Source organism: Oncorhynchus clarkii, chromosome 11, assembly GCF_045791955.1.
Source record: "Oncorhynchus clarkii lewisi isolate Uvic-CL-2024 chromosome 11, UVic_Ocla_1.0, whole genome shotgun sequence".
Lineage (NCBI taxonomy): Eukaryota > Metazoa > Chordata > Actinopteri > Salmoniformes > Salmonidae > Oncorhynchus > Oncorhynchus clarkii.
In genome coordinates, this window is record NC_092157.1 from 10,568,288 (window position 1) to 10,593,608 (window position 25,321).

The 25,321-nt window shown below is 46.5% G+C and overlaps 1 protein-coding gene across 5 annotated transcripts; it reads right to left on the reverse strand.

Moving 5' to 3' along the window:
• Positions 1 to 3,864: 3,864 nt before the first annotated feature.
• Positions 3,865 to 24,240, reverse strand: LOC139420183 (serine/threonine-protein phosphatase 4 regulatory subunit 1-like). Of its 5 annotated transcripts, none has more exons than XM_071169972.1 (20): positions 24,164 to 24,240; positions 23,975 to 24,019; positions 22,683 to 22,818; positions 22,478 to 22,584; positions 20,762 to 20,904; positions 20,394 to 20,540; positions 19,829 to 19,936; positions 19,454 to 19,519; positions 18,936 to 19,094; positions 18,289 to 18,413; positions 17,372 to 18,162; positions 14,445 to 14,605; positions 14,072 to 14,353; positions 13,085 to 13,246; positions 12,726 to 12,826; positions 12,383 to 12,503; positions 8,350 to 8,478; positions 5,003 to 5,144; positions 4,511 to 4,716; positions 3,865 to 4,466 (listed from the first exon to the last, which is right to left on the reverse strand). In XM_071169972.1, exons 1-19 carry the CDS (start codon positions 24,168 to 24,170, stop codon positions 4,553 to 4,555), a joined length of 3,096 nt encoding a protein of 1,031 aa, XP_071026073.1. In that variant the 5' UTR covers positions 24,171 to 24,240; the 3' UTR covers positions 3,865 to 4,466; positions 4,511 to 4,552. The 5 variants fall into 5 exon arrangements, with proteins under 5 accessions (XP_071026073.1, XP_071026076.1, XP_071026072.1 ...); XM_071169975.1 differs by adding an exon at positions 22,871 to 22,942 and having other exon boundaries at positions 3,865 to 4,716; positions 22,683 to 22,767; positions 24,164 to 24,200; XM_071169971.1 differs by having other exon boundaries at positions 3,865 to 4,716.
• Positions 24,241 to 25,321: the final 1,081 nt, after the last annotated feature.

Sequence of the window (25,321 nt, forward strand, 5' to 3'; positions counted from 1 at the left end):
AGATATTTTTGTCAGATGTTACTATGGAATACTGAAGTATAGTTACAAGCATTTCATAAGTGTCAAAGGCTTTTATTGACAAATACATGAAGTTGATACAAAGTCAATATTTGCAGTGTTGACCCTTCTTTTTCAAGACCTCTGCAATCTGCCCTGGCATGCTGTCAATTATCTTCTGGGCCACATCCTGACTGAAGGCAGCCCATTATTGCATAATCAATACTTGTAGTTTGTCAGAATTTGTGGGTTTTTGTTTGTCCACCGGCCTCTTGAGGCTTGACCACAAGTTCTCAATGGGATTAAGGTCTGGGGAGTTTCCTGGCCATGGACCCAAAATATCAATGTTTTGTTCCTGAGCCACTTAGTTATCACTTTTGCCTTATAAAGGTAAATAATAAATATGGCAAGGTGCTCCATCATGCTGGAAAAGGCATTGTTCTTCACCAAACTGTTCCTGGATGGTTGGGAGAAGTTGCTCTCGGAGGATGTGTTGGTACCATTCTTTGTTCATGGCTGTGTTCTTAGGCAAAATTTTGAGTGAGCCCACTCCCTTGGCTGAGAAGCAACCCTACATATGGTCTCAGGATGCTTTACTGTTGGCATGACAGGATTGATGGTAGCGCTCACCTTGTCTTCTCCGGACAAGCTTTTATCTGGATGCCCCAAACAATCGGAAAGGGGATTCATCAGAGAAAATTACTTGACCCCAGTCCTCAGCAGTCCAATCCCTGTACCTGTAGAATATCTGTAGAATATCAGTCTGTCCCTGATGTTTTTCCTGGAGAGAAATGGCTTCTTTGCTGCCCTTCTTGACACCAGGCCATCCTCCAAAAGTCTTTGCCTCACTGTGTGTGCAGATGCACTCACACCTGCCTGCTGCCTTTCCTGAGCAAGCTCTGTACTGGTATTGCCCCGATCCTGCAGCTGTTAACTTGAAGAGACGGTCCTGGCGCTTGCTGGACTTTCTTGGGCGCCCTGAAGCCTTCTTCACAACAATTGAACCGCTCTCCTTGAAGTTCTTGATGATCCGATAAATGGTTGATTTAGGTGCAATCTTACTAGCAGCAATATCCTTGCCTGGGAAGCCCTTTTTGTGCAAAGCAATGATGACGGCACGTGTTTCCTTGCAGGAAACTATGGTTAACAGAGGAAGAACAATGATTCCAAGCACCACCCTCCTTTTGAAGCTTCCAGTCTGTTATTCGAACTCAATCAGCATGACAGAGATGACATGACATGCACTGACATGTCAGCTGGTCCTTTTGTGGCAGGGCTGAAATGCAGTGGATTTTTTGGGGGTGGGGATTCAGTTCATTTGCATGGCCAAGAGGGACTTCGCAATTAATTGCAATTCATCTGACCGCTCTTCATAACATTCTGGAGTATACGCAAATTGCCATCATTCAAACTGTGGCAGCAGACTTTGAAAATGTATGTGTGTCATTCTCAACTTTTGGCCATGACTGTAGACCCCCCTGTGGATTTGGTCATTTCAGCCACACCCATTGCTGACAGGTGTATAAACACACAGCTGTGCAATCTCCATAGACCAACACTGGCAGAAGAATGGCCTTTTAACGTAGCACCGTCAGAGGATGCCACCTTTGCAAGAAATCAGTTTGTCGTCAAGTTCCTGCCCTGCTAGAGCTGCCCCGGTCAACTGTAAGTGCCGTTAGCGTGAAGTGGAAAAGTCTAGAAGCAACAATGGCTCAACTGCGAAGTGGTAGGCCACACTAGCTCACAGAATGGGACCGCCAAGTGCTGAAGCGCTTAGCACGTAAAAATAGTCTCTCCTCGGTTGCAACACTCACTACCGAGTTCCAAACTGCCTCTGGAAGTAACATCAACACAATAACTGTTCATCTAGAGCTTCATGAAATGGGTTTCCATGGCAGCCGCGCACACAAGCCTTAGGTCACCATACGCAACACCAAGCATCGACTGGAGTGGTAAAACCTTGCAGCCATTGGACTCTGGAGCAGTGAAAACGCATTCTCTGGAGTTTTTTTAAATTTATTTTATTTTACCAGGCAAGTCAGTTAAGAACAAATTCTTATTTTCAATGACGGCCTAGGAACAGTGGGTTAACTGCCTGTTCAGGGGCAGGACGACAGATTTGTACCTTGTCAGCTCGGGGATTTGAACTTGCAACCTTTCGGTTACTAGTCCAACGCTCTAACCACTAGGCTACCCTGCCGCCCCGTGATGCTTCCCCATCTGGCAGTCTGACGGACTAATCTGGGATTGGCAGATCCCAGGAGAACGCTACCTGCCCGAATGCAAACTGTAAAGTTTGGAGGTAGAATAATTGTCTGGGGCTGTTAAGGTTCGGGCTAGGCCCCTTAGTTCCAGTGAAGAGAAATCATAACACTACAGCATACAATGACACTAGACAATTCTGTGCTTCCAACTTCATGCCAACAGTTTGGGGAAGGCCCTTTCCTGTTTCAGCATGACAATGCCCCGTGCACAGAGAGTGGTTCATAAAGAAACAGTTTATTGAGATCAGTGTGGAAGAACTTGACTGGACGGCACAGAGCCCTGACCTCAACCGCATCAAACACCTTTGGGATGAATTGGACTGACTGTGAGCCAGCCCTAATCTCCCTACATCAATGCTCTTGTAGCATGTTCCAACATCTAGTGGAAAGCCTTCCCAGAAGAGTGGATGCTGTTTAAGCAAAGGGGGGAGGCAACTCAATATTAATGCCTATGATTTTGGAATGCGATGTACTACAAGCAGGTGTCCACAAACTTTTGTTCATGAAGTGTATAAGATCTAAGCCTGGGTTAACTTCAGACCTTATTTTCAGCATTTTTTTTCCCCCAAAACCCTATTGTTTCCCCCATAGGAATGACTGAACCGAAGGCAACTCATTTATGGTTTTAAGGACTAAAATCTGGCGAGCTCAATTGGTTAATGAAAATGAGTGGGTTAGTTGTGTTTCACTGTACATGCAAACTTGCGTGATGTGGTCCTGGGGGCAGAGGGGTATACGACAAAGCAGGATTCATGAGTTAGCCAGCTAACTTGACATTTTGTTTTATTGATCAGCTTGAAATTGGCTCAACATCCAAAAAGTAGTAAACCTCCAGCTTCAGAATGATTGATTTATTGGAAGAATGATCAATGGGCAGACTTCAGTGACTGGGGTTTTCCAATCATGTAGAGATTGAGGTTGGATGGTTGTGGAGGGCGTAAAGAACGCGGGGTTGTGCTGCAACAGGTCCCTGGTTTGATTCAACACAATGTCTAACTAATCATTTTCTAGCTAAAGGACCAGTGGGTAGAGTTTAGAGTGACCAATGAGAGCAACCAGTGAGCAGAATGAACATGGAGGGTCTAACCAGGTTTGAATCCTGGTTAAAAGGGCCGGGATACATTCTGAGGGCGGGTTATAGGCGTTGACCGTTTAAGGCCATTTCCGATTGAGCCGACATAGGCAACGTTTACTGTAAATTGCCTTAAAAAGCCACAATGCCTGTAATCCACATTCCGATTCAATCCCAGCCCGGGCACCAGTTGTCTATAAAACTCCTCTTTGGTGTTAAGAAGATCCTGAGAAACATGTGTTCCAAAGACCCCCTCCAACACAAACAAAATACACCTACAAATTTGTGCCTGCTTTTTTATTTAATGTTGCGACAGGTAAAACAAGGGGGGGGGGGAAATGGTATCACAATACTATACATGATCATTGATCAAAATGGAGAAGTTGCTGGAGATATGTACAGAATAGGGTATAACAGCGGGAGGGGGGGCGCAGTATTTTATTCTCAGGTTAAATACCACGTTTCAAGTGTGCTGACCTTTTACAATTGGATATCTCTCCGCTTACTTAAAAAAACACTGCAAAACGGACATCCATAATAAAAAATACATTTATTTCTCATTAAAACAGGAACCCCTGCCTGCCAGGGGGAGGCCCTCTGTCTATGGGTACAACAATGTGCTGCACTAGAGAGTTAAAACAATGGAGGCAGGAGCCCAGGAGGAGAAGACGTGCTACGTCCACAGCAGAAGGCTGTGATGGTAGACATTTTTTAAGTTTTTTTTTTTTTTTTTTATATATGCAGCATAGGAGTCATTTATACAGTATCAATAAGAAAAAGCAATCACAGAACCATTACACCGTTTAAACGTTTTGAGTTAGACAGTCGTCCTGCTATGTGGTTCGATAAAGCTTGTGAGATACTGGCTTTTCCGCTAAGTCTCAGGAGGATGAGAGCGATAGAAAGAGAGCGGGAAGGGGAGGTACTGATGGGGGGGGGGGGGGTCCTTATTAGCGCCGGTCCCCATGCGTCCCCTCATCACCCCCCCCCCATTTGTTAGTCACTGAATCCACTCCGGACAGTCAAGTATTTTCCAGTTTAAGGAAGACACTTAAGGCTTCTGTGGCAAAAAAATATAAACAAATCAAAGCACTAAATTAATCTGTTGTGTTGGAGTTGTATTGATTCCTCCCCTTGTGTCTGTTTAGAAGTTGAAGCTACCTCAAGCCCTCTGCACCCTAACCTGTTTGTGTTTAGAGGGGCGAGGGGTGCTCTGGGCTCAGTAGGTGGAGGAGGTGGTGCTCATGGCGTCCTCGCTAAGCCGAGTGCTCCCAGGATGCACGCTGGCAAAGTATTTGACGTCCTTGTCCAGGTCCATCTGCAGGGCCACCAGTGTCTGCTCTAGCGCCTCCTGGTGGGAGTTGGCAGAATGCAGGAAGTACTCTGCAGGGACAACAGGAAGAGGACCGATGTGACCAGGGTTCAACTGCAGTTAAGCTGACGATATATGGAGAAGTCACTTTGTCATGTTTCCTTATTGGGGATTAATAATGGCATAGCTATATACTCACACCATCCAGACAATTTCACTATGCATTGTGTGAGTACAGTTAAGGTACTTTATTTTATAAATACGATTAATTTTTATAATAACAAATGAAGCCATAATTGCTTGTTTCCTAGGCCTAACTATGGAATTGGTCAGAGGAGCAGGTGTGTGTGTACGTACCTCTCTCCAGCAGGCTCTGACGGATGGTCTTGGCCAGCAGCACCCTGACGTTGGCCACGGGGTCAGAGGCCAGCTGTAACAAAGGGGCCAGCAGATGCTCCGAGAACTGCTCCAACGACACACAGTCATCCTCAATCGCCAGCTGACAGAAAGAGAGAGGGAGGATGGTGTGTGTGTGTTTCAGAGATGGATTGGGGGAAGTGTGATTCTGTGTGTGCATGCACGACACACACACACACACACACGCTTTCTGTTGTGTTTGTGCATTAACACACTTGACCACTCAGTCATCATGATCTCATTGTCCTCCAACACAATAGACATTGTGGGACAGAGAATGGTGCCACTCATGTTATCAAATAAAATGTTGAGGACAATGTCAAGTGGCCCGTTGAAAGCAGTGTCCTCATAGCTACCATAGCAACTTAGTCCACTGTGTAATATGAGGGTGGGGAAACTAAAAAGGCTCTTCAAATAAAAACGGACCTCAATTAAAAACCGTAATTAAAAATCCTTGGCAGCTGACAATGTTTTGATATTCATCTTTAGCCCCGAGACTTCAAATTACACCTCTTGTTAATATTCTTGAATTATTCAGTGTATTCTCAGGCTACAAGATTAACTTCACTAGATCAGAGACTATGCCACTTGGTAGTCTTACCCCTCCCTTTCCTTTCAAAAATAGTCTCCATCAAGTTCAATGCATCTGGGTATATTCATAATTCCTAAATTCTAGCAAAATGTACAAAGACAATTTTGTTCCCTTATTTGACACAATAAGACAGGATCCAGAGCACTGCAACTCTTCTGATTTCATTGATGGGTAGAATATACCTCTTGAAAATTAACATTTTACCTAGACTACTTTACCCAATCCAAATGTTCTCAGTCTTACGGTACAATAAGGTAATCAGAGCCATGAATGGCTGGTTAAGTTCGTTCATATGGAGTAAACAAGGCAAGACTTCAGACGGCAATATTGTCAGATTCTATTGGAGACTTGGATATCAGTGGTGTGCCCACTTATGTTATATAATGAGGACTCCTCTATTTTGTTAGCTATGAGGATTTTGAAAAAGTCTTCCAAGATCTTGTATTTTTCAGAAGCTTCAAAATCTATAAAAGATTACTGCAATAATCCCATTACACTTAATTCACTCAAAGCATGGCGGTCAGTTCAATGTTTTTTAGGAAAGCCCAAACTAACCTCTGCTCTTAACCACCTAGATTTTTTTGTACCTGGATTGCTGGCTAACATTTGGCTTAATAAGGGCATAAGCAGACAGAACGTTTTAATTTGCTGAAAATATTTTGTAATTTGTGGAGACGGTTGAGCAGGACTTTCTCCAAGTAAGACATTTTTTGAAGAGCACCACCTTGATAAGCAACCCTGATGTGTTTGTCAGTGAAAAAAATGACAAAGGAAAATGTCTACATTTATTGTGATGCTTTAAGGTCCTTTTTAAACTGTTGACACGGGGGGGGGGGGGGGGGGGGGGGGGGGGGTAATTTTCTATTACTATTGACAAGGATGTGGGAAGACATTTGGAGATATGCAAAACATTATCTAGCTGTAATCGTACTAGAGAGCAATCCGATTAAGAATAATACACAGGTTGCATACATCCCCAAATCAGACATGCTTTCAGCCCCTCATCCTCCTCAGTGTCTAAAATGTAAAACTGATACAGGCACCCTAACACATTGGAACGTGACCATAAACAAACTACAAAAAAGGTACTGGTCTAATGTTCGGGGGGGGGGGCTAGAATTGGACCCAATTTCTTTGACGTTAGTTCTCCCCAATAGGCATGTTACGTCGGTGGCAAAGATGAGGCTTTACAACATCCTTACCATCACAGTGAGGAAAAACATCCTCTTTAAGTGGATTAATGACAAGGTCCCTTCTATTAAAGGATTGGCATGAGATGCTATTTGAATGGGTTCCATTGGAAAATCTGACATGTACATTACATTCTACAACAGATCAGTTCTACTAAGTGTGGGAACCTTATTTGAATTACCTAGAACCTGATTTATCAGCCATTACGCTGCAAGGATTGACTTAGTGGTAGATGACTTGTCTCAGGATTACACTGTACGTACCATGTGTTGGACCTAATTCCTTTATTTAAACTGAAATTGTGTTTAATTTGTCTGTTAGTTCTTTGTTATTCTTATTTTATATACCTTTGTTACTGTAGCTCTTAATGTTGGAGAAAATTGTGAAATTCCAATGAAAATACTATTACAAAAAAAACAGATATCCTGTCAACGACCGTGCAAAACACTGCTGACATTACCTTACCCTATGAGAAATAAATACAGCCCAAGTCATTTTCTAGGATCGTAAACATACACCACTCTAAAGGGAAAAAAGTAAAGTAGTTCAGACAGAATTTACTTTGTTTATTTGGTTATGCCTATTGGATGATTATTGGTGTTGTATAGGTCAGGAGATGACAAGAGAGGAAGAACGATGAATAGGCTTGGGCGGTTGTCATACCGACCTTGTGCCATCCCGGGATATTTGGTAATACTGGCACTGAACACAAGGGGCACTATTGTCAAATCCCTTTAATCCAAATGTTAGTAATAGTAATGCTAACAAGTAAAAATAGAAATGGTCTCAATGGGCTTTACTCTGGTTAAATAAAGAATACATGCCAAATCCCATAGCAAATGCTAGCTAAATGCTAACGAGCAAATTGGGAACATTTTATAAAGTCTGACAAACTATTTGCAGGACAGACATCCCAGAGCAAAGTTATACAAGTAAGTCAAAAATGCTACTCACACTTTGCTGCACATACAAAACAAATATTAGACCGCAAGGCTATTGATCCAGGAGGGGACTCCACTGTTACCAAGAGAAGCTTGATGTCGCAAGAAGCTAAATTAGCAAACCAAATACACCACCGCAGAGCATTTAGCACACTTTAGACAGTTCACTGAATAGTTGTAAGATATCTAGCTGGTAAACATTTAGTTATGAATTCCATACTGTAACTAGATCACCTGGTGCGCGCTGCACAACAGTGAGTGACTCACAAGGCTCTGCTGGCAGACTCATCGTTGTGTGTAAGCAAACATGTGACTGGGGACTACCGGTAAGCTTCATAATGAGACGGGTGAAAGGAACAGCACAATTTGCTTTATTTCTTAACGTATTGCACAAGTTGACTGCAGGTATTTACTTAAAAAGTAGCTACAAATAACTTCTAAACAAACTTAAAAGATGGTTAACAGTATTGATGGAGTTGAAAAACCACCTAGTTCCAAATACCCCGGTATATACACAGTATACCGCCGAAGCCTAACCATGAACATGAAAAAGATGTCCTCACCTGACAGATGAAAGCGAAGGCCTGTCGTCCCGACCACTTGGGGGAGTGGCAGAACTTCTCTACCAGCTCACTCAGGAAGTCTGCCAGCAGCGCCTGGCACGACGCCACCTTCCTGATGATCTCACTCACCTAACAATATACAATAAATATTACGTATTCCTTTTCGTGTATCAAAAATTAAATCATCAAATTCTGGGTAAAAGAAGCCCAGAGAACTCAAAAGATGGGCTCAGTAATATGACATCATACAGAGGGGTGACGTCTTGAACGGAATAGTGGTTTTATTTTTGTGCCGAGTGATCGCTAAACTACTACCATGATCTCTTCCCGATCAGGGCATGCCTCAGTGAAAGGCTAATATTGGGAAGAGACAATAGCGGCCATCTTTAGCAGACTTGAATTGTGTTGTTGCTGATGTCTGTAAGCAGGACGTCGCCCTGCTCTGTATGTTGAGCAAAACATGAGAAATGTTCTAGATATGTAAAAATGGTAGGGAGGGAGAAATATTTACCAAGGATGTGGTGGTGTAACATTACAAAATACTACTATACTACTAGATGCAAAAGGGTTTTCTAATGATCAACTAGCCTTTTAAAAATTGATCAACCTGGATTAGCTAACAGAACGTGCCATTGGAACACAGGAGTGATGGTTGCTGATAATGGGCCTCTGTACACATTCCATTATTTATTTTTTTGTAAAAAACAGCCGTTTCCAGCAACAATAGTAATTTACAATATTAACAATGTCTACACTGTATTTATGATCAATTTGATGTTATTTTAAAAATGGACCAAAAAAAAAAAAAAGTGCTTTTCTTTCAAAAACAAGGACATTTCTAAGTGACCCCAAACTTTTGAACCGTAGTGTATGTACACACACACACAGTACCTGTCAAAAGTTTGGACACACCTACTCATTCGAGGCTTTTTCTTTATTTGAGCCAATCAGTTGTGTTGTGACAAGATACAGGTGTGGTATACAGAAGACATGGTTGTTTGGTAAAAGACCAAGCCCATATTAATGGCAAGAACAGCTCAAATAAGTAAAGAGAAACGACAGTCCATCACTACTTGAAGACATGAATGTCAGTCAATGCGGGAAAATTAAGAACTTTGAAAGTTTCTTCAAGTGCAGTCGCAATAACCATCAAGCGCAATGATGAAAGTGGCTCTCACGAGGACCGCCACAGGAAAGGAAGACCCAGAGTTACCTCTGCTGCAGAAGATAAGTTCATTAGAGTTACCAGCCTCAGAAATTGTAGCCCAAATAAATGCTTCAGAGTTCAAGTAACAGACATCAACTGTTCAGGAGACTGCGTGAATCAGGCCTTCATGGTCGAATTGCTGCAAAGAAACCACTACTAAAGGACACCAATAAGAAGAAGAGACTTGCTTGGGCCAAAAAACACGAGCAATGGACATTAGACCGGTGGAAATCAGTCTTTTGGTCTGATGAGTTCAAATTTGAGATTGTGAGGCTGTGTAAGGGCTATTTGACGAAGAGTGATGGAGAGCTGCATCTGATGACCTGGTCTCCACAAACACCCAACCTCATCCCAATTGAGATGGTTTGGTGTGAGTTGGACAGCAGAGTTAAGGAAAAGCAACCAACAAGTGCTCACCGTAAGTGGGAACTCCTTCAGGACTGTTGTAAAAGCATTCCACGTGAAACTGGTTGAGAGAACACCAAGAGTGTGCAAAGCTATCATCAAAAGGCAAAGGGTGACTACTTTGAAGAACCTAAAATATATTTTGATTTGTTTAACACTTTATTGGTTAGTTTGTCTTTACTATTATAGAAAATAGTAAAAATAAAGAACAACCCTTGAATGTATAGGTGTGTTCAAACTAAGACAAAAAGGTCTACTGGTAAAGAAAAACATCAGGAAGGCCGTGACCGTGTCGGGGGGGACTGGGGTGTCGCTGGCCGTGACCGTGTCGGGGGGGACTGGGGTGTCGCTGGCCGTGACCGTGTCCGGGGGGGACTGGGGTGTCGCTGGCCGTGACCGTGTCCGGGGGGGACTGGGGTGTCGCTGGCCGTGACCGTGTCCGGGGGGGACTGGGGTGTCGCTGGCCGTGACCGTGTCCGGGGGGGACTGGGGTGTCGCTGGCCGTGACCGTGTCCGGGGGGGACTGGGGTGTCGCTGGCCGTGACCGTGTCGGGGGGGACTGGGGTGTCGCTGGCCGTGACCGTGTCGGGGGGGACTGGGGTGTCGCTGGCCGTGACCGTGTCGGGGGGGACTGGGGTGTCGCTGGCCGTGACCGTGTCGGGGGGGACTGGGGTGTCGCTGGCCGTGACCGTGTCGGGGGGGACTGGGGTGTCGCTGGCCGTGACCGTGTCGGGGGGGACTGGGGTGTCGCTGGCCGTGACCGTGTCGGGGGGGACTGGGGTGTCGCTGGCCGTGACCGTGTCGGGGGGGACTGGGGTGTCGCTGGCCGTGACCGTGTCGGGGGGGACTGGGGTGTCGCTGGCCGTGACCGTGTCGGGGGGGACTGGGGTGTCGCTGGCCGTGACCGTGTCGGGGGGGACTGGGGTGTCGCTGGCCGTGACCGTGTCGGGGGGGACTGGGGTGTCGCTGGCCGTGACCGTGTCGGGGGGGACTGGGGTGTCGCTGGCCGTGACCGTGTCGGGGGGGACTGGGGTGTCGCTGGCCGTGACCGTGTCGGGGGGGACTGGGGTGTCGCTGGCCGTGACCGTGTCGGGGGGGACTGGGGTGTCGCTGGCCGTGACCGTGTCGGGGGGGACTGGGGTGTCGCTGGCCGTGACCGTGTCGGGGGGGACTGGGGTGTCGCTGGCCGTGACCGTGTCGGGGGGGACTGGGGTGTCGCTGGCCGTGACCGTGTCGGGGGGGACTGGGGTGTCGCTGGCCGTGACCGTGTCGGGGGGGACTGGGGTGTCGCTGGCCGTGACCGTGTCGGGGGGGACTGGGGTGTCGCTGGCCGTGACCGTGTCGGGGGGGACTGGGGTGTCGCTGGCCGTGACCGTGTCGGGGGGGACTGGGGTGTCGCTGGCCGTGACCGTGTCGGGGGGGACTGGGGTGTCGCTGGCCGTGACCGTGTCGGGGGGGACTGGGGTGTCGCTGGCCGTGACCGTGTCGGGGGGGACTGGGGTGTCGCTGGCCGTGACCGTGTCGGGGGGGACTGGGGTGTCGCTGGCCGTGACCGTGTCGGGGGGGACTGGGGTGTCGCTGGCCGTGACCGTGTCGGGGGGGACTGGGGTGTCGCTGGCCGTGACCGTGTCGGGGGGGACTGGGGTGTCGCTGGCCGTGACCGTGTCGGGGGGGACTGGGGTGTCGCTGGCCGTGACCGTGTCGGGGGGGACTGGGGTGTCGCTGGCCGTGACCGTGTCGGGGGGGACTGGGGTGTCGCTGGCCGTGACCGTGTCGGGGGGGACTGGGGTGTCGCTGGCCGTGACCGTGTCGGGGGGGACTGGGGTGTCGCTGGCCGTGACCGTGTCGGGGGGGACTGGGGTGTCGCTGGCCGTGACCGTGTCGGGGGGGACTGGGGTGTCGCTGGCCGTGACCGTGTCGGGGGGGACTGGGGTGTCGCTGGCCGTGACCGTGTCGGGGGGGACTGGGGTGTCGCTGGCCGTGACCGTGTCGGGGGGGACTGGGGTGTCGCTGGCCGTGACCGTGTCGGGGGGGACTGGGGTGTCGCTGGCCGTGACCGTGTCGGGGGGGACTGGGGTGTCGCTGGCCGTGACCGTGTCGGGGGGGACTGGGGTGTCGCTGGCCGTGACCGTGTCGGGGGGGACTGGGGTGTCGCTGGCCGTGACCGTGTCGGGGGGGACTGGGGTGTCGCTGGCCGTGACCGTGTCGGGGGGGACTGGGGTGTCGCTGGCCGTGACCGTGTCGGGGGGGACTGGGGTGTCGCTGGCCGTGACCGTGTCGGGGGGGACTGGGGTGTCGCTGGCCGTGACCGTGTCGGGGGGGACTGGGGTGTCGCTGGCCGTGACCGTGTCGGGGGGGACTGGGGTGTCGCTGGCTGTGACCGTGTCGGGGGGGACTGGGGTGTCGCTGGCTGTGACGTACCAGTTTGTAGGAGGTCCAGCGTACAGAGGACACTCTGTCCAGACACAGGCTGAAGGCCAGGGGTCGAAGGTAGTCATACACATCCTGACCACTGTACAGCTCCAGTAACAACACCAGCTGTCTGAGAACACAGAGGAGATACAGATTACCCTGACCCATAGAACCTAATGTCACCAAAACAGACATCTTGGAAAAGCTACTTCTATGTTTAACTCCCTCACCCATACAGTACAGGAACGTCACTACGTCGGGCTACTTCTCTGGCTACTAATGGTGTGAGACAACTAAGGTCACAGGGGAAATAAATGGATTACATGAAGTGTGGTAACATGGTAGAACCTACTCTGCCAGCTCTGATCGGAAGCGCCAGTTGCGGCTGTTGTCTGTGACCAGGAACTCCTGGAGCTGGTACAGGTATTTACGCCGGGTGTCCTGGTGCAGCAGCTAGAGGGAGAGGGAGCGAGAAAGGAGGTTGATCCCCTGCGACCACACTGCAGCACAGAAGACACAGCAGGTGTGCCTGGATCCTATCATCACTATGGGAAATATGAACCATTATGAGCTGCAGTCAACTCATCGTGACAACACAATAAAAAGGTAACCCATCCATTCTAATGATCATTTATATTCGTATTCTTTTAAAATATTGATCAAGTCTTCTCTTATTGGATGCGAGTGCCAAAGAAAGAGGTGCCGACTGACCTTAAGGAAGTGGTAGAGGTGTTTGAGGACCCCTACCCGCACCTCATCCAGGTCCTTGAGGAAGCCGTTGAAGACGGGCACCAGGTCCGCAGCCGTCAGCTGGTCGCCCAGGATCAGGGCCAGCTCGTGGATGGAGAAGGCCAACGTCCGACGCACCTTCCACTGGAGAAGGGAGAGAGACATTAGAGCCCAGGAAGACCCAGTGACGTTGGAAGGCGTGTATAAAAGTGGGAGAAAGGGCACGGCCAGGGGGAGACAGCACCGGAGACAGAGGAATCACATTGCGAGCAAACTCCAGTCCTCAGGCTTCCAACTCACTGATTGGGGGGGGGGGGGTTGAGTCTCACTAGAGCCAATAGTGTCAAGCCCTTCAGCTGTCGTGCCTAGGGCAAAATTTCATTCCTTGCAGGCAGGCAAACTTTGGGGTTGACAACTGAAAGGTGAGAGGATACAAGTTTGTTTTTGGATGACTGCATTTGGAAAGCCAAGGAACCACACATTGGGCTTGGAGAATCACAAAAAGGTGCTTGAGGAGGACCAGAAAGAAAAGCAAACCTGCGCCATGCTCCAGTCTAGGTCCAGTCTGTCAAAGCACCCTCCCTGACAACAACCAGCTGGCAGGGGAGGAGGAAATAGACCACAGTGAGAGAGCCACACTGCTAGGCTACATACTAACCATGGGGGCACATTCAGGAGGTCGCGACGTTGTGGAACGTGCAGATGCAGGCGTCACGATTAGAGCTTACGCTACAAGTGAGCGAGGCATGCCAGTTGTACACAATCCAGATCTACCTAAACGTTCCACAAAGTCGGTGTTCTAGTGCATGTGTTCCATGGTGGGGAGTGTTTAGAGGTTGAAATGGAACGGGGGGGTCAAAAACAACTTCTGAAGAGAAAACCCGTATTTTTCCTCAAAAACATTTACAGTACAATTGACAGAAGGTGTCAGTGAGATGTAGCCAAGACAGAAGCAGAGCGTAGACACACCTGCATGTCAGAGGCCAGGGTCTCATAGGTGTCCCTGAGACAGTGCCAGTTATGTCTGCCCAGGGTCATGGCCACACCAGGCAGGCTGTAGGCACAGTGCTTGGAGATCTCCATGTCCACCGTTTGAGCTCTGGAAGGGTCCGTCATGGACAGGTACTGGTCTAGCAGGGCCTGAGGGATCACGTCCTGATGCTTGGATTTCTTCTCGTCCTCTGGACTGAAGCTGCTATCGCTCAGCTCAGAGTCATCGCCATGGTGCATCTGCAGGGTGGAGTTTCGCCTCTACACGGACACCGGGATTAATCACAGGTCAAACATGACAACCCTACAGTTCATTTCTCTCTATAGGTGTGACACCATTCCACCCCCTCACCTCCATGTCTGAATGGTGTCCTAAAAGGGGCATCTGGTGCACTCCAAAGGGGTTGTCGTAGTGGTTTCCCCCCTGGCTGTCCCGGGGCTCCAGGAAGGCATCCTCTAGGTGAGAGTCCATGGTCGTGGCTCTCAGAGCAGCTGTCAGGACATCCACTTGTGCTGCAGGAAGGGGGGGGGGGGGGGGGGGGGGGGGGGGGGCATGGATGAGCAGGTGAGTTCCACATTGCTGTCACCATGTTCACTTGTTCAGAAACAATGCCCAAGGGGTAACCTGTATTATTGCCAAACAATACAACTTGAGCCTAGAGAAACTACCATATTGCTAATACCTAGCCTGTGCTCATTATATGATATACCTGAAGCGTCTAGGAGACCTATTCCTCCTTGTTGTGACACCATTACCGTGAGTGTATAAAACAGCCCATCGAGGCCTGTGTGTGTGCGCACGTGTCATTGTCAAACAAGCGTTCTTTGTGCCATATGCACAACAGGGAGCCCTTGTCTGGGCTTACAGCCGGCCCTCTTCACAACAACAGATCACTCAAAACCAAGGAAAGGAGCCACTGCATTTGGCCCTAAGCACCAACAAGGGGCTCATCTTTACAGATGAGGAAGAGCAGATTGTAAATCTGTCAAGGCTAAGCAGAGTCAGTCATTGTGCTTCAGTGCATCTCCTGAACAGGAGATGTAATTTTGGGTAGAGCAGACAACCAATTGCAGCATTACCACAAAAATAGAAGAGGCAAGTAGAAAGGGAAAAGTAAGGAACTTGTATGTCGGCTGACAGATGTGACATATAAATTGCAAAATAGTTGGGAAGAGATTTGATGTACCCATTCCATGGCACATGGTTTATGAATTGATACGCAAAACGCCGGACTCAAAACTTCTAACTTTTCAATTTAAAATTACTATACAAAATTCTTGCAACTAATAGAATGTTAATTATATGGGGGATACAGAGTCATTAGATTTATTTTGGTATTGTCCATATGTAGCTCGTTTTTGGTCACAGGTCCAGGAATGGCTGAAGAATTGCAACATTTGCCTAGAACTAATGCTGCAGATAGTAATACTGGGTGACTTGAAAAGCCATAGTCAATCAATCAATAATATAATAACAGTTTTAGCAACAAACAAAAAAATAATTACAATCTGTAGAAGCTATGAGAATAGGAAGGTTCAATTATTTTGTGAAGCATCACAGCACAGTTGAAAAATATATGGCAAATAGAAATCCAAAATGGATGATGTTGAGAGACAGATGGGAGGGGTTGAGTGGAGCTGAAGGGTGGGACTAATAACAAGATAAAACATGTAGAACACACGGGGTCTGTAAAATGTCTACAGGTTCAGAACTTTTGTGAAATAGCACAGTTACAAATAGAGGGTGAACATCAGAAATAGAGGAAGGACTAAAAACAAACAAGAGAGAACTATTGTAAAGTAGACTGCCTGTAAAATGTGTATAAGATGTATGGATTGAAGGTAGAAGCAGAAGTGTTTATTAGTTTACTCCAATTGGGGGATCGGCGGAAGGGTTTACGGGGAATAATAATAAAGGTATATTCTTTAAAAAAGTATGTATGTATATATATATATATATATATATATATATATATATATATATCTCCAAAAAATATGGGGGATTGGAAATGATGCAGACAATTACATTGGAAGCAACATTCCACAATATTAAGCTGATCCACCCCTTATTTATTTTATTGAAAAAATAAAAATTAACATTTTCTGCATTTTTCAGAGTGACATCAGTTAGCTTGATATCAGATTGTTCTTCTTGCAAAGCCTGTAAACATTTTAAATCAAACTACTATATTAATCTGACTACCTACAATAAAAAAAATTGCATTATTGTGTGCATGTAACCGTACTCAGTGACAGATAATTAAATTCATGTGACCCATTTTAGAAACAAACAGTACTGGAACACAGCAGAGTTCTGTAGTATAGGTCTAACCCAGGGTAACCCCAGTCCTCAGGGGTCTGATTAGTGCCTCAGTCAACACACCTGACTCCAATAATCAACGACTCAATTTGGAATGTAATTAGTTTAAATCAGCTGTGTTTGCTAGGGATGGCAGGGCAGTGTTACAGAACTCTGGCCCCTGAGGACAGGAGTTGTCCATCCCTGGCCTAGACTACCCGAGTTCATTACATGCAGCATGATAGGATTGCATCTATAGGCAGACGAGGAGGCTTGCACATAAAACGAAGATTGAAGGAAAAACTGTTTAGCGACAAACTGCTTTAGTTTGAAGTTTCTTTCTAGTGCTTTCGGGGATCCTCTGACAACGCCTCTTCCTTTCATTGTGCCATTTGTAACATTATAGGCCACACCACACCTCTCCCGGTTTTCTATTTTACCCCTCTCTTTCAAATCGGCCCAAATATGACTTCCGGTTTCTATTGTGTGAAATGGCCAGGTGCCAGCAGGCTGCTAGCCTCACATGCGACATTAAGGGTTTCAATTCCACCAAAAACACAGTGGACTGGTCTCAAAGGCTAGCCTCTCACACCATTGGCCTATAGGGTTCGGCTCGGAGCACTACCTGTGAAAGAGCTTCTTCCATCCAATCACAGCAGAGGAAAGTTAATTCAAAAACAATGTATTGAATTTCACTGCTTGAACTGGTTAAGGATTAGTCTATGTATAACCTGAGGGAATTCACCCTCCATGACAACTTATCTTACAATATAATTGCATTCAGCCGATACACTGAGCCACTGTCCCTATATGAATGGCTGCACAACCATGAATTGCAACAGTTACCAAAATAACCGCCTCTTATTGAGTTACATTTCTACGTATGGTATTGAAGTAAGCAGCTTCTCGTGATCTCAGCAGTAGAGTGTAGACCGCTGACAGGGAGGTCAAGCTACAGCTTTACACACAGCACAGCTCACCTTTCACGTCGGGGTCATCAATATGAGGCTCCAGGTTTTCGATCAGCTCTTCCAGCTGTTTCCTATCCAGGACTGGGGCTGAGGCTTTAGCCTTGCCCTGACTGGAGGAGACGTAGCAGGGGGGCTCCTCCGGGACACTATCCCCCTGCTGGAGCAGCTCCATGTCCAGGTCCATCTCAGCGATGGGCAACCTCCAGAAGTGGAAGGAGTTGTAAAGCTCCTGCTCAGGGATATTGTCCTGAGGACTGACGTAGGGGGACTCCTCCTCTGCTGGTTCAGGGAGGGAGAAGGATGAGGGCGCCAATATGTCTGCTGGTGAGTCGTCCTTCTCGTTAGAGGTTGTGCGTTTCTCATGTGGCTGTGGCTCGTTCTTAGTGCTCTCAGTAGCCACTGAAGGGGCTTCCTCCTCTTCCTGAGCCCCTGCTGTGCTGGTAGAGTCTCCCTCCTTCTCCGAGGGGTCCGAGTTGGGGGCGAGCGAGGAAGCCTCCTTCCCACAGAGGCACTCGGGACCGTCCAGGGCATCCGCCAAAGCCTCCGCCGTCTGCTCCCCACCCCCCTGCTCTGCCACGTCCATTACACCCATCTCCTCCTCTGTCCGGCAAAACCCCCCATCCTCCCCCTCGCTGTGGTCCCCCTGGGCATGGTTGGAAATGCAGTCCTGTTGTAGACAACCCTCTACGTGGTTGCCATTTGTGCGTACAGGAGAGTCATCCCCCCGCCTCTGAGAGTCATCCGTGTTAGTGCTGAGGGAAGGGTCTGTAGTGTCCAGGTTCAGTGGTTTCTCTTCAATACTGGGGGAGAGAGAGAGAGGAAGCATGTTACAAACAAGCAGTACAATACAAGCCCGGTGTATTTCCTTCACTGAAAGAAAACCATTCAAATCAATATTCCCTTTTAGATGCCCAAAATGGCTGCACCTGTTCTGTGAGTGGACACAGTTGCACTCGCCCTCCTCCCCCTCTCTGAAGTACTGGCCCACACTGTTGGGGCTGGCGAACGTGGAGATGAACTGGCCAAGCGACTGGAAGGCAGCCTGACGCACCTGACACAGTAAGAGAGACAGAGGTCAAGGAACAAACAAGTATGACATGTCAATTACTCTACAGTCATTTAGCAGACACTCTTGTAAAGAGAAGTAGCCAAGTTGTGCATTCAAATAAGGAAGTTGGCCTCTCAGACATCCTGGTAAAATATGTCAAGTGAATGTTCCCCGAAGTGGGCTACCTACAGGCCCTGCAGTAAAAAGGAAATGTACTTACTCTAAAAAGTTAGTTTAATTTTACATTTTGCAGAAGCTCTTATCCAGAGCGTAGTGAGTGCATACACTAATTTCATATTTGTTCTTACTGGTCCCACATGGGAATCAAACCCACAACCCTGGCGTTGCAAGTGCCATACTCTACCAACTGAGATACAGTGGACAAGTTAGTTCCCTTAACAGCAAAATACCTAGAGGATTAAGAGTAGAACTCTGGCCCCAGCAGGTCAATGTTTAATGCCTATGCTTAAGTAATTAGTTTCCATTTACGATGTGGGTTGATCAAAATTTCTGCACGGTGCTCACCCATCGGGAGGGGTCACTGATGAGGCTGATGAAGAGCGACGATAGCTTGGTCCTGCGCACTTCCTGCGAGGTGGACGAGGAAACAGTCATGAAGCACTCAGCGCAGGCCTTCCTCACCCCCCACACGTTGTCCGAGCAGAGCTGGAAAAAGCGGGGCAACTGGGCAGGAAAAGAGAGAGGTGGGGGAGAGAGCGAGATGAAAAGTTTTTTTTTTTTTAAAGTGCTTCAGTCAGAGCTCAGAATGCAGTTTCATAGTCACACAAAGCCGAGCTACTGAGTGGAGAGAGAGGACATCAATGTTTCACCCGTTACAATCTCACTGTCACAACACAGAGAACAATATGCTAAGAATTCAGAGAAAGAGTTGGAAAAGTGGCAGTTGGGAACGGCATGTGCAACAGAAACTTCTGGCTTTTAGATGACTCATTTAAGTAAACCCTGGTGTGTCGCTGAAAGCAAACAAAGTTAGCAAGTCAGTTGGCTGAGAAAGAATGAAACCAAAAGAAGTCAACACGTACCAGGAGTTCCTCTGTTGCCTCTCCTCCAACAACACTGCAAATGTCGCCAAAGTTTGCAGCGCAAACCTGCCACAAACACACAAAAATGACCTCATCTAAAACAATGACTCCAACCCCAAGCTGATTTAACAATATGTTAAACAAAAAAAAGCTGAAAAGTTGAGAAAGTCTGCGTGAGTGTATAGCCACTGCTTGGGGGTGATCTAATCCAGGGTCGTGTTCATTAAGGCACAACAAAAGACATTTAAAAATGTTAACAGGGGGGAAAAAAAAGGGAAAGAAACATGTGTCAAGTCCAGCTAGTCCCTCCTATTTCAGTCCATTTTCGTTTGTTTGGTGCCTTATGAACACAACCCTAGTTTAGTCTCTACTGACCTTGCGCACGTGGAACATCCTGCAGTCGCAGCACATCTCACAGAAGCGGGGCAGGAAGAGGCGCTCGGTGATGTCCTTGCCTACCATGGGGGCCATCTTACAGATGATCTACAGCCACAAAAACAGAGCGTCAAAATACACCGTCCGCCAGGATCCTTCTCACACAGCGTGGTGGTTTGAACTAAAATGTCACAACAAAACTACCTGCGTTCTACAGACAACTTTGAAATACCCTTGGCTTGCACTATCCGCAGAAGGGCAAACATTAATTTGAATGCTGGCTGCAGCCTGCTTCTGGAAATCACAGCTATGGTAAATAAAACAAAGGGGTCAACCTTATTCTACTTTTTGCATTTGATATGATCATATCTAAAAACGTGGCACAGTAGCTGCCTGATAATGTCATAATGTTGTGTGGGTCATGTTCCCTGACCACCGTCTCCACACTACTGCACCTTCTATTCTCATATGTATTACACCACTTTTGACCAACAAAGCTACTTAGTAGTGCACTTTATAGGGAATAGGGTGCCATTTCAGGCATCTCCTTGGTCACGTGACTCACGGCCATGGCTTCCGTCTTGACGTCGTCGTTGCTGTCGGGGGCGGTCAGGTCCACCAGAACGGGGCACACCAGGGTCTCAATGTCCCCCCTCTCAATCAGCTCCTGCTCCAGCAACACCAGCAGGGCCGCCTGGCTGGTCTTCCTGACCTGGCGAGATATCACAATCATTATACAGACGCTATTAATAACATTAGGTAGAATAACATCTATGAGCTTAATTTATTGTCGCTGAATAGATGTTTAACTAACATGTGCCAATGGCTAGAGAAAGCGAGCGAGAGGCAATTAAAAAAAAACAGAACAAAGTATGTTGAACAATACAAAAAAAGAGGAGAATGTAATGTATTCTTATCACACGCCTCCCTTACCTGGTTGTTCTGGTCAGCCAGGTATCTCACCACGATCGGTAGCAAGTACTTAGAGAAGGCAAACGGAATGGAAGGGCTGTTCTCCTGACAGAAACTGGCGATGTGAGGAACTTGCTCCATTAGTTCTGCTCTTACAGAGGGCTCTGAAAAGAGAAAGGTCAGACATTTTAAAAACACTTAAGAGGTATTTTAAGGACAGTAGAAAAAGGGGGTCAATAAAGCCTGAAGATCAAATGTCTTCAATGACAAAAGGGGCCTGGTCTCATCATCGACAGCAGCACAAGTGTTCAACAATGACTGACACCTGGCTGGATGCCCTGGGACCAGAGGAGAATATCATTTGTCCAAAGAAATTGTCTGCATAAACACAGTTAAGATTGTCTTAACTTCAGGTGTGAATTTAGTTAAGCCTATATTTTAAAGACGCACTAATATAAATCGCTGTGAGAAGGATGCTGATGGACGGTGCATTTTGAAACTCCGTTTTACCAGGCGGGGCCAGAATGTCCCCGAAGCACATGGTGATGTATGTGATGCTAAGGGAAAACAGTTTATTTTTATTTTGATGTAGTTGTTTAAAATACATACCCACTGACTGACTAAGATCCTCTATGGTCAGTTTACGCCAGGGTCAAGGGAACTGGTTGCTGCTCTAATGTATGCCTGCACCATTATGCAGGGCTACTGCATTACGCTGAAAGACATGCCCTGCACTTACAAGGACACTGCTAGGTTACTACATTCAGAGAACTACAGAGACCTGACCATTGCACACATTTTTTTTTTAGTTGGGATAACTTATTATTAGTTATTAGTTATCCCAACTAATAAATGCCCAAATATCCCAATATATTTTCTAATCCCTACTGGATATGTATAAGCAGTGATGCACCTTCCTCTATATTCCTTAAAGGTATCCGCACACTTCCCAGACAAAACAGTTCAGTAGAGTTTGTGTATATTTTATGACATTTTGTTAAGTTTGTTCGTTTTGGACATTTTTGTGGGGCTGTTCGGGTACACTTTTTTTATGGAAGCAAGTCAAAGTTCGGAGCCCGAAGTCTACGCTCATTCGTTGGTGATTGGTCAAAAGTAGAGAAATTTCAATAACGGCTGTCATTCAACGAGGGACGACTCATTTTTATGCAATTTTTTTCATTGAAAAATATGCACCAAACATCTTAGATGTAAAATTGTGTGACTAAGAGCTCTTCGGCAAGGACATCCAAATGAATTACAGATTTCTTGAGTTGTCTTAGATTACTTCAGACTATTTTGAGGAAGTGTATACTGGCTACAGCATCTCAAAATGGACAATCACCACTATTGCTGATTTTCCTCGTTTTTCAAGTTAAGGTATTTTAAGGGAGTATGCGAGCTGAACTGAAGCATGCTGACACCTTTAGCCTACCTGCACCTTACAGGGCCAAGGGAGCAAACTGGGACTGGCTGGAAAACTCAGACAAACTTTTCACCTGTATGAAATGGCATCTAGGTGCAGTTAACTACATCCCTCCATCAAAAACACTCATGGGTCTCTCTCCTCTGCACTAGTGGCCAGCCAAGATAACAGACAGACTACTTCTTGACAGAAATAAGGGCATGTCCAGGGCATGCCGACACACACAGCCAGTTCATATACACAACAGACAGTTTTCACTACAGTCAGTCGTTAAATATGAAACAAACGCCCCTTATAAACCGATGGGGTCTTACCCGAGTCATCAGCAAGTCGACCCACTCTCTCCAAGACGCCGATACAGTCCCTCTCATCCTCACTCACTGCTTTTAATGTGTCCAACAAACTTCGTGCCACCATCTGTCTGGAAGTCATAATAAAATATGATATTTTAAATATTCTCAACAAAAAAAAAGTATTCAAAAAAGTGTGAGTTTTAATAACATTCCATTGGACATGTACCTGTTAAAAATATTTTCACTAGCGACGTATTTATCCAATCTTCCAAGAGGAGTCAGCATCTCATCTTGCGATACAAAATCCAAGGCTGAAGGTATAATAATGACATCAGACTCTGAGCTGTAGTCATCCACACCAACTATTAGAGACATTGGGAATATTGTGCATGAGAGGCACCCACCACCACGTACCCAGTCAGGCCGGTGAGGGACAGTGACGAGGTGACATGCAGTTGTGGCAGAAGCTTGGCCCCAATGCTAAAGCTATTAGCATATCAACAGTGGTTAGGAGAATGCAGTCCAAGGGGGGGGGAAAAAGTGCAAAAGTGAAAATGACAGATTTGGAGAAATAAACATATGAAGAAGTCCTTGAAATAGAGTGACTACACATAGTATACAAGCAGGTGGGGATCTATAGGATGATGGTAGTGATCTGTAGGTGGACTTGTTGCATGACTGTTCTCGCAATGGTATGGGTATGTTGCAAAATGCACGACTGAAACAGAGCAATCTATCATATTGCAACATAAATACCTAGCTTGTACAGTGTATGGTAACTGCAAATCCCAGTTATTGCACAATAGCCAGGCTAGGTGTATAAACTTCCCACTTTCGCTACAATTTATCAGTCACCAAATTGTCTAATATGCATACTGGATAGTAATAGAAAATAGATAGCTGGCTAGTTGTTATATCATACCAATTTATATTGGCTGCAAAGACTAGCAAGCCTAATAGTCCAGTTCAGGAAGTGTCAGGCTATAGTCGTAGGGCTTAACTGGGTTCCATATCTGATGTAACAGAAACCTCCCTCCGCTATGGGTGGTAGCTAGCTAGCTGACCTAGCTAGGTTAACAATCCTGCATGCAAGCTTGATGTATTAGGTTGAGAACCTAGTTAGCGAAGGAAGCGAGACGATCATAATCAAATGTAATGCAGTGGTTACTCTGCTTGGCTATCGGAGAGGCTAGCTGGCTGCTTGGCTATCGGAGAGGCTAGCTGGCTGCTTGGCTATCGGAGAGGCTAGCTGGCTGCTTGGCTATCGGAGAGACTAGCGCGTGAGTGTTAGCTTTTGCGAAACTAGTTTTGAGAGCATTTAAAAAACATGTAGGATGTGAATATAACTCACTACACATCGAAGAAGTGAAGTAAGTTGCAAAGAAAGGGGACAGTCCAACTCGTCTACCCAAGGCCCACACAGACCCGTGAACTCCAGAGAGCCGACAAGGCAATCATCGCATGCATTGCACGGCTAGCTAGCAATTTCCAACACTGAAAACACAGGGACAAACTTACATCCGTCCAACTCCTCCTGGGAATCCTCTTGGAGTAAAGATATATCTGTTAAAAACAACCAAAAACGGAATCAAAAGATACTCAATCTATTACTAAATTGTTCTGCTGTATCGACTTTCACTCGAAACTGTTAAAAAAATGGGACGGAATTGTGCATTTTCCCGAAGCTAGCGTAAATAGACTACGTACCCGCCATCTTGTCCTGGTCCTACATTTAAAGCGGTCTGTACAGATGAGGTAACAACTGGAGGGACAATACAGGAACTGCCGTTACAAATGAACGAGCGGTCCGGATAGTATAAAATCGGTGAAGAAATCACCACCCCACCAAGAGGCGTTACGGTTGATAGTAAAGTTCAACGCCCAATTATTTGTTTAATATTAATTATACTGAACTTAAATATAAACGCAAATTGTAAAGTGTTGGTCCCATGTTTCATGAGCTGAAATAAAACATCACAGACATTTTCCATAAGCACAAAAAGCATATTTCTATCAAATGTTGTGCACAAATTTGTTTACATCTCTGTGAGAATGTCTCCTTTGCCAAGATAATCCATCCACCTGACTGGTGTGGCATATCAAGAAGCTGATTAAACAGTATAATAATTACACAGGTGCACCTTGTGCTGGGGACAGTTAAAGGCCACTCTAAAATGTGCCGTTTTGTCACACAACACAATGCCAAAAACGTCTCAAGTTTTGCTGGAGCACTGCAGGAATGTCTACCAGAGCTGTTGCCAAACAATCTAATGTCAATTTCTCTACCATAAGCCACCTCCAACGTTGTTTTGAGAATTTGGCAGTACTTCCAACTGGTCTCACAACCGCAGACCGGTCCTGGCTTCTTGACCTGAGGGCTCATCTGAGACCAGCCACCCTGGCAGCTGATGAAACTGTGGGTTTGCACAACGGGAAGAATTTCTGCACAAACTGTCAGAAACCATGTCAGGGAAGCTCGTCTGAATGCCTGTTGTCCTCTCCATTCGACGTCTTAGCCGACTTCAGTGGGAAAATGCTCACCTTTGATGGCTACTGGCATGCTTGGAGAAGTTTGTAGTGTCTTAGTCACTATTTGTAATTATATGGTTATAGTTGTGGATAAGCGTACCTAAAACACAATGTAATGTTTTTCCGACACATGTAAAACATAATATACATTCATGCATTTGAGACTAGTCAGCATTGTTAATTTATTAGCTTAGGGTTTTTTTTAAGTTAAATAAAACTCTGAAAACTGTATATTTTGGCTCTGTAGGCACCCTCTGAAAAGGAACACGTTTCTATTGGGCCAAATGTATTTGAGAATACTAATGTTGCTCGTACATACAATTATCTGCTCTCTGG

What these genes read in the sequence shown, in the direction of transcription:
- LOC139420183 (XM_071169972.1), bottom strand. An exon ending in CCAGGAGGAGTTGGACGGAT is followed by an intron (nt 22,819 to 23,974) that starts GTAAGTTTGTCC and finishes TGTCTCTAATAG; the next exon opens with TTGGTGTGGATGACTACAGC. An exon ending in CCTTCGCTTTCATCTGTCAG is followed by an intron (nt 5,145 to 8,349) that starts GTGAGGACATCT and finishes TCTTTCTGTCAG; the next exon opens with CTGGCGATTGAGGATGACTG.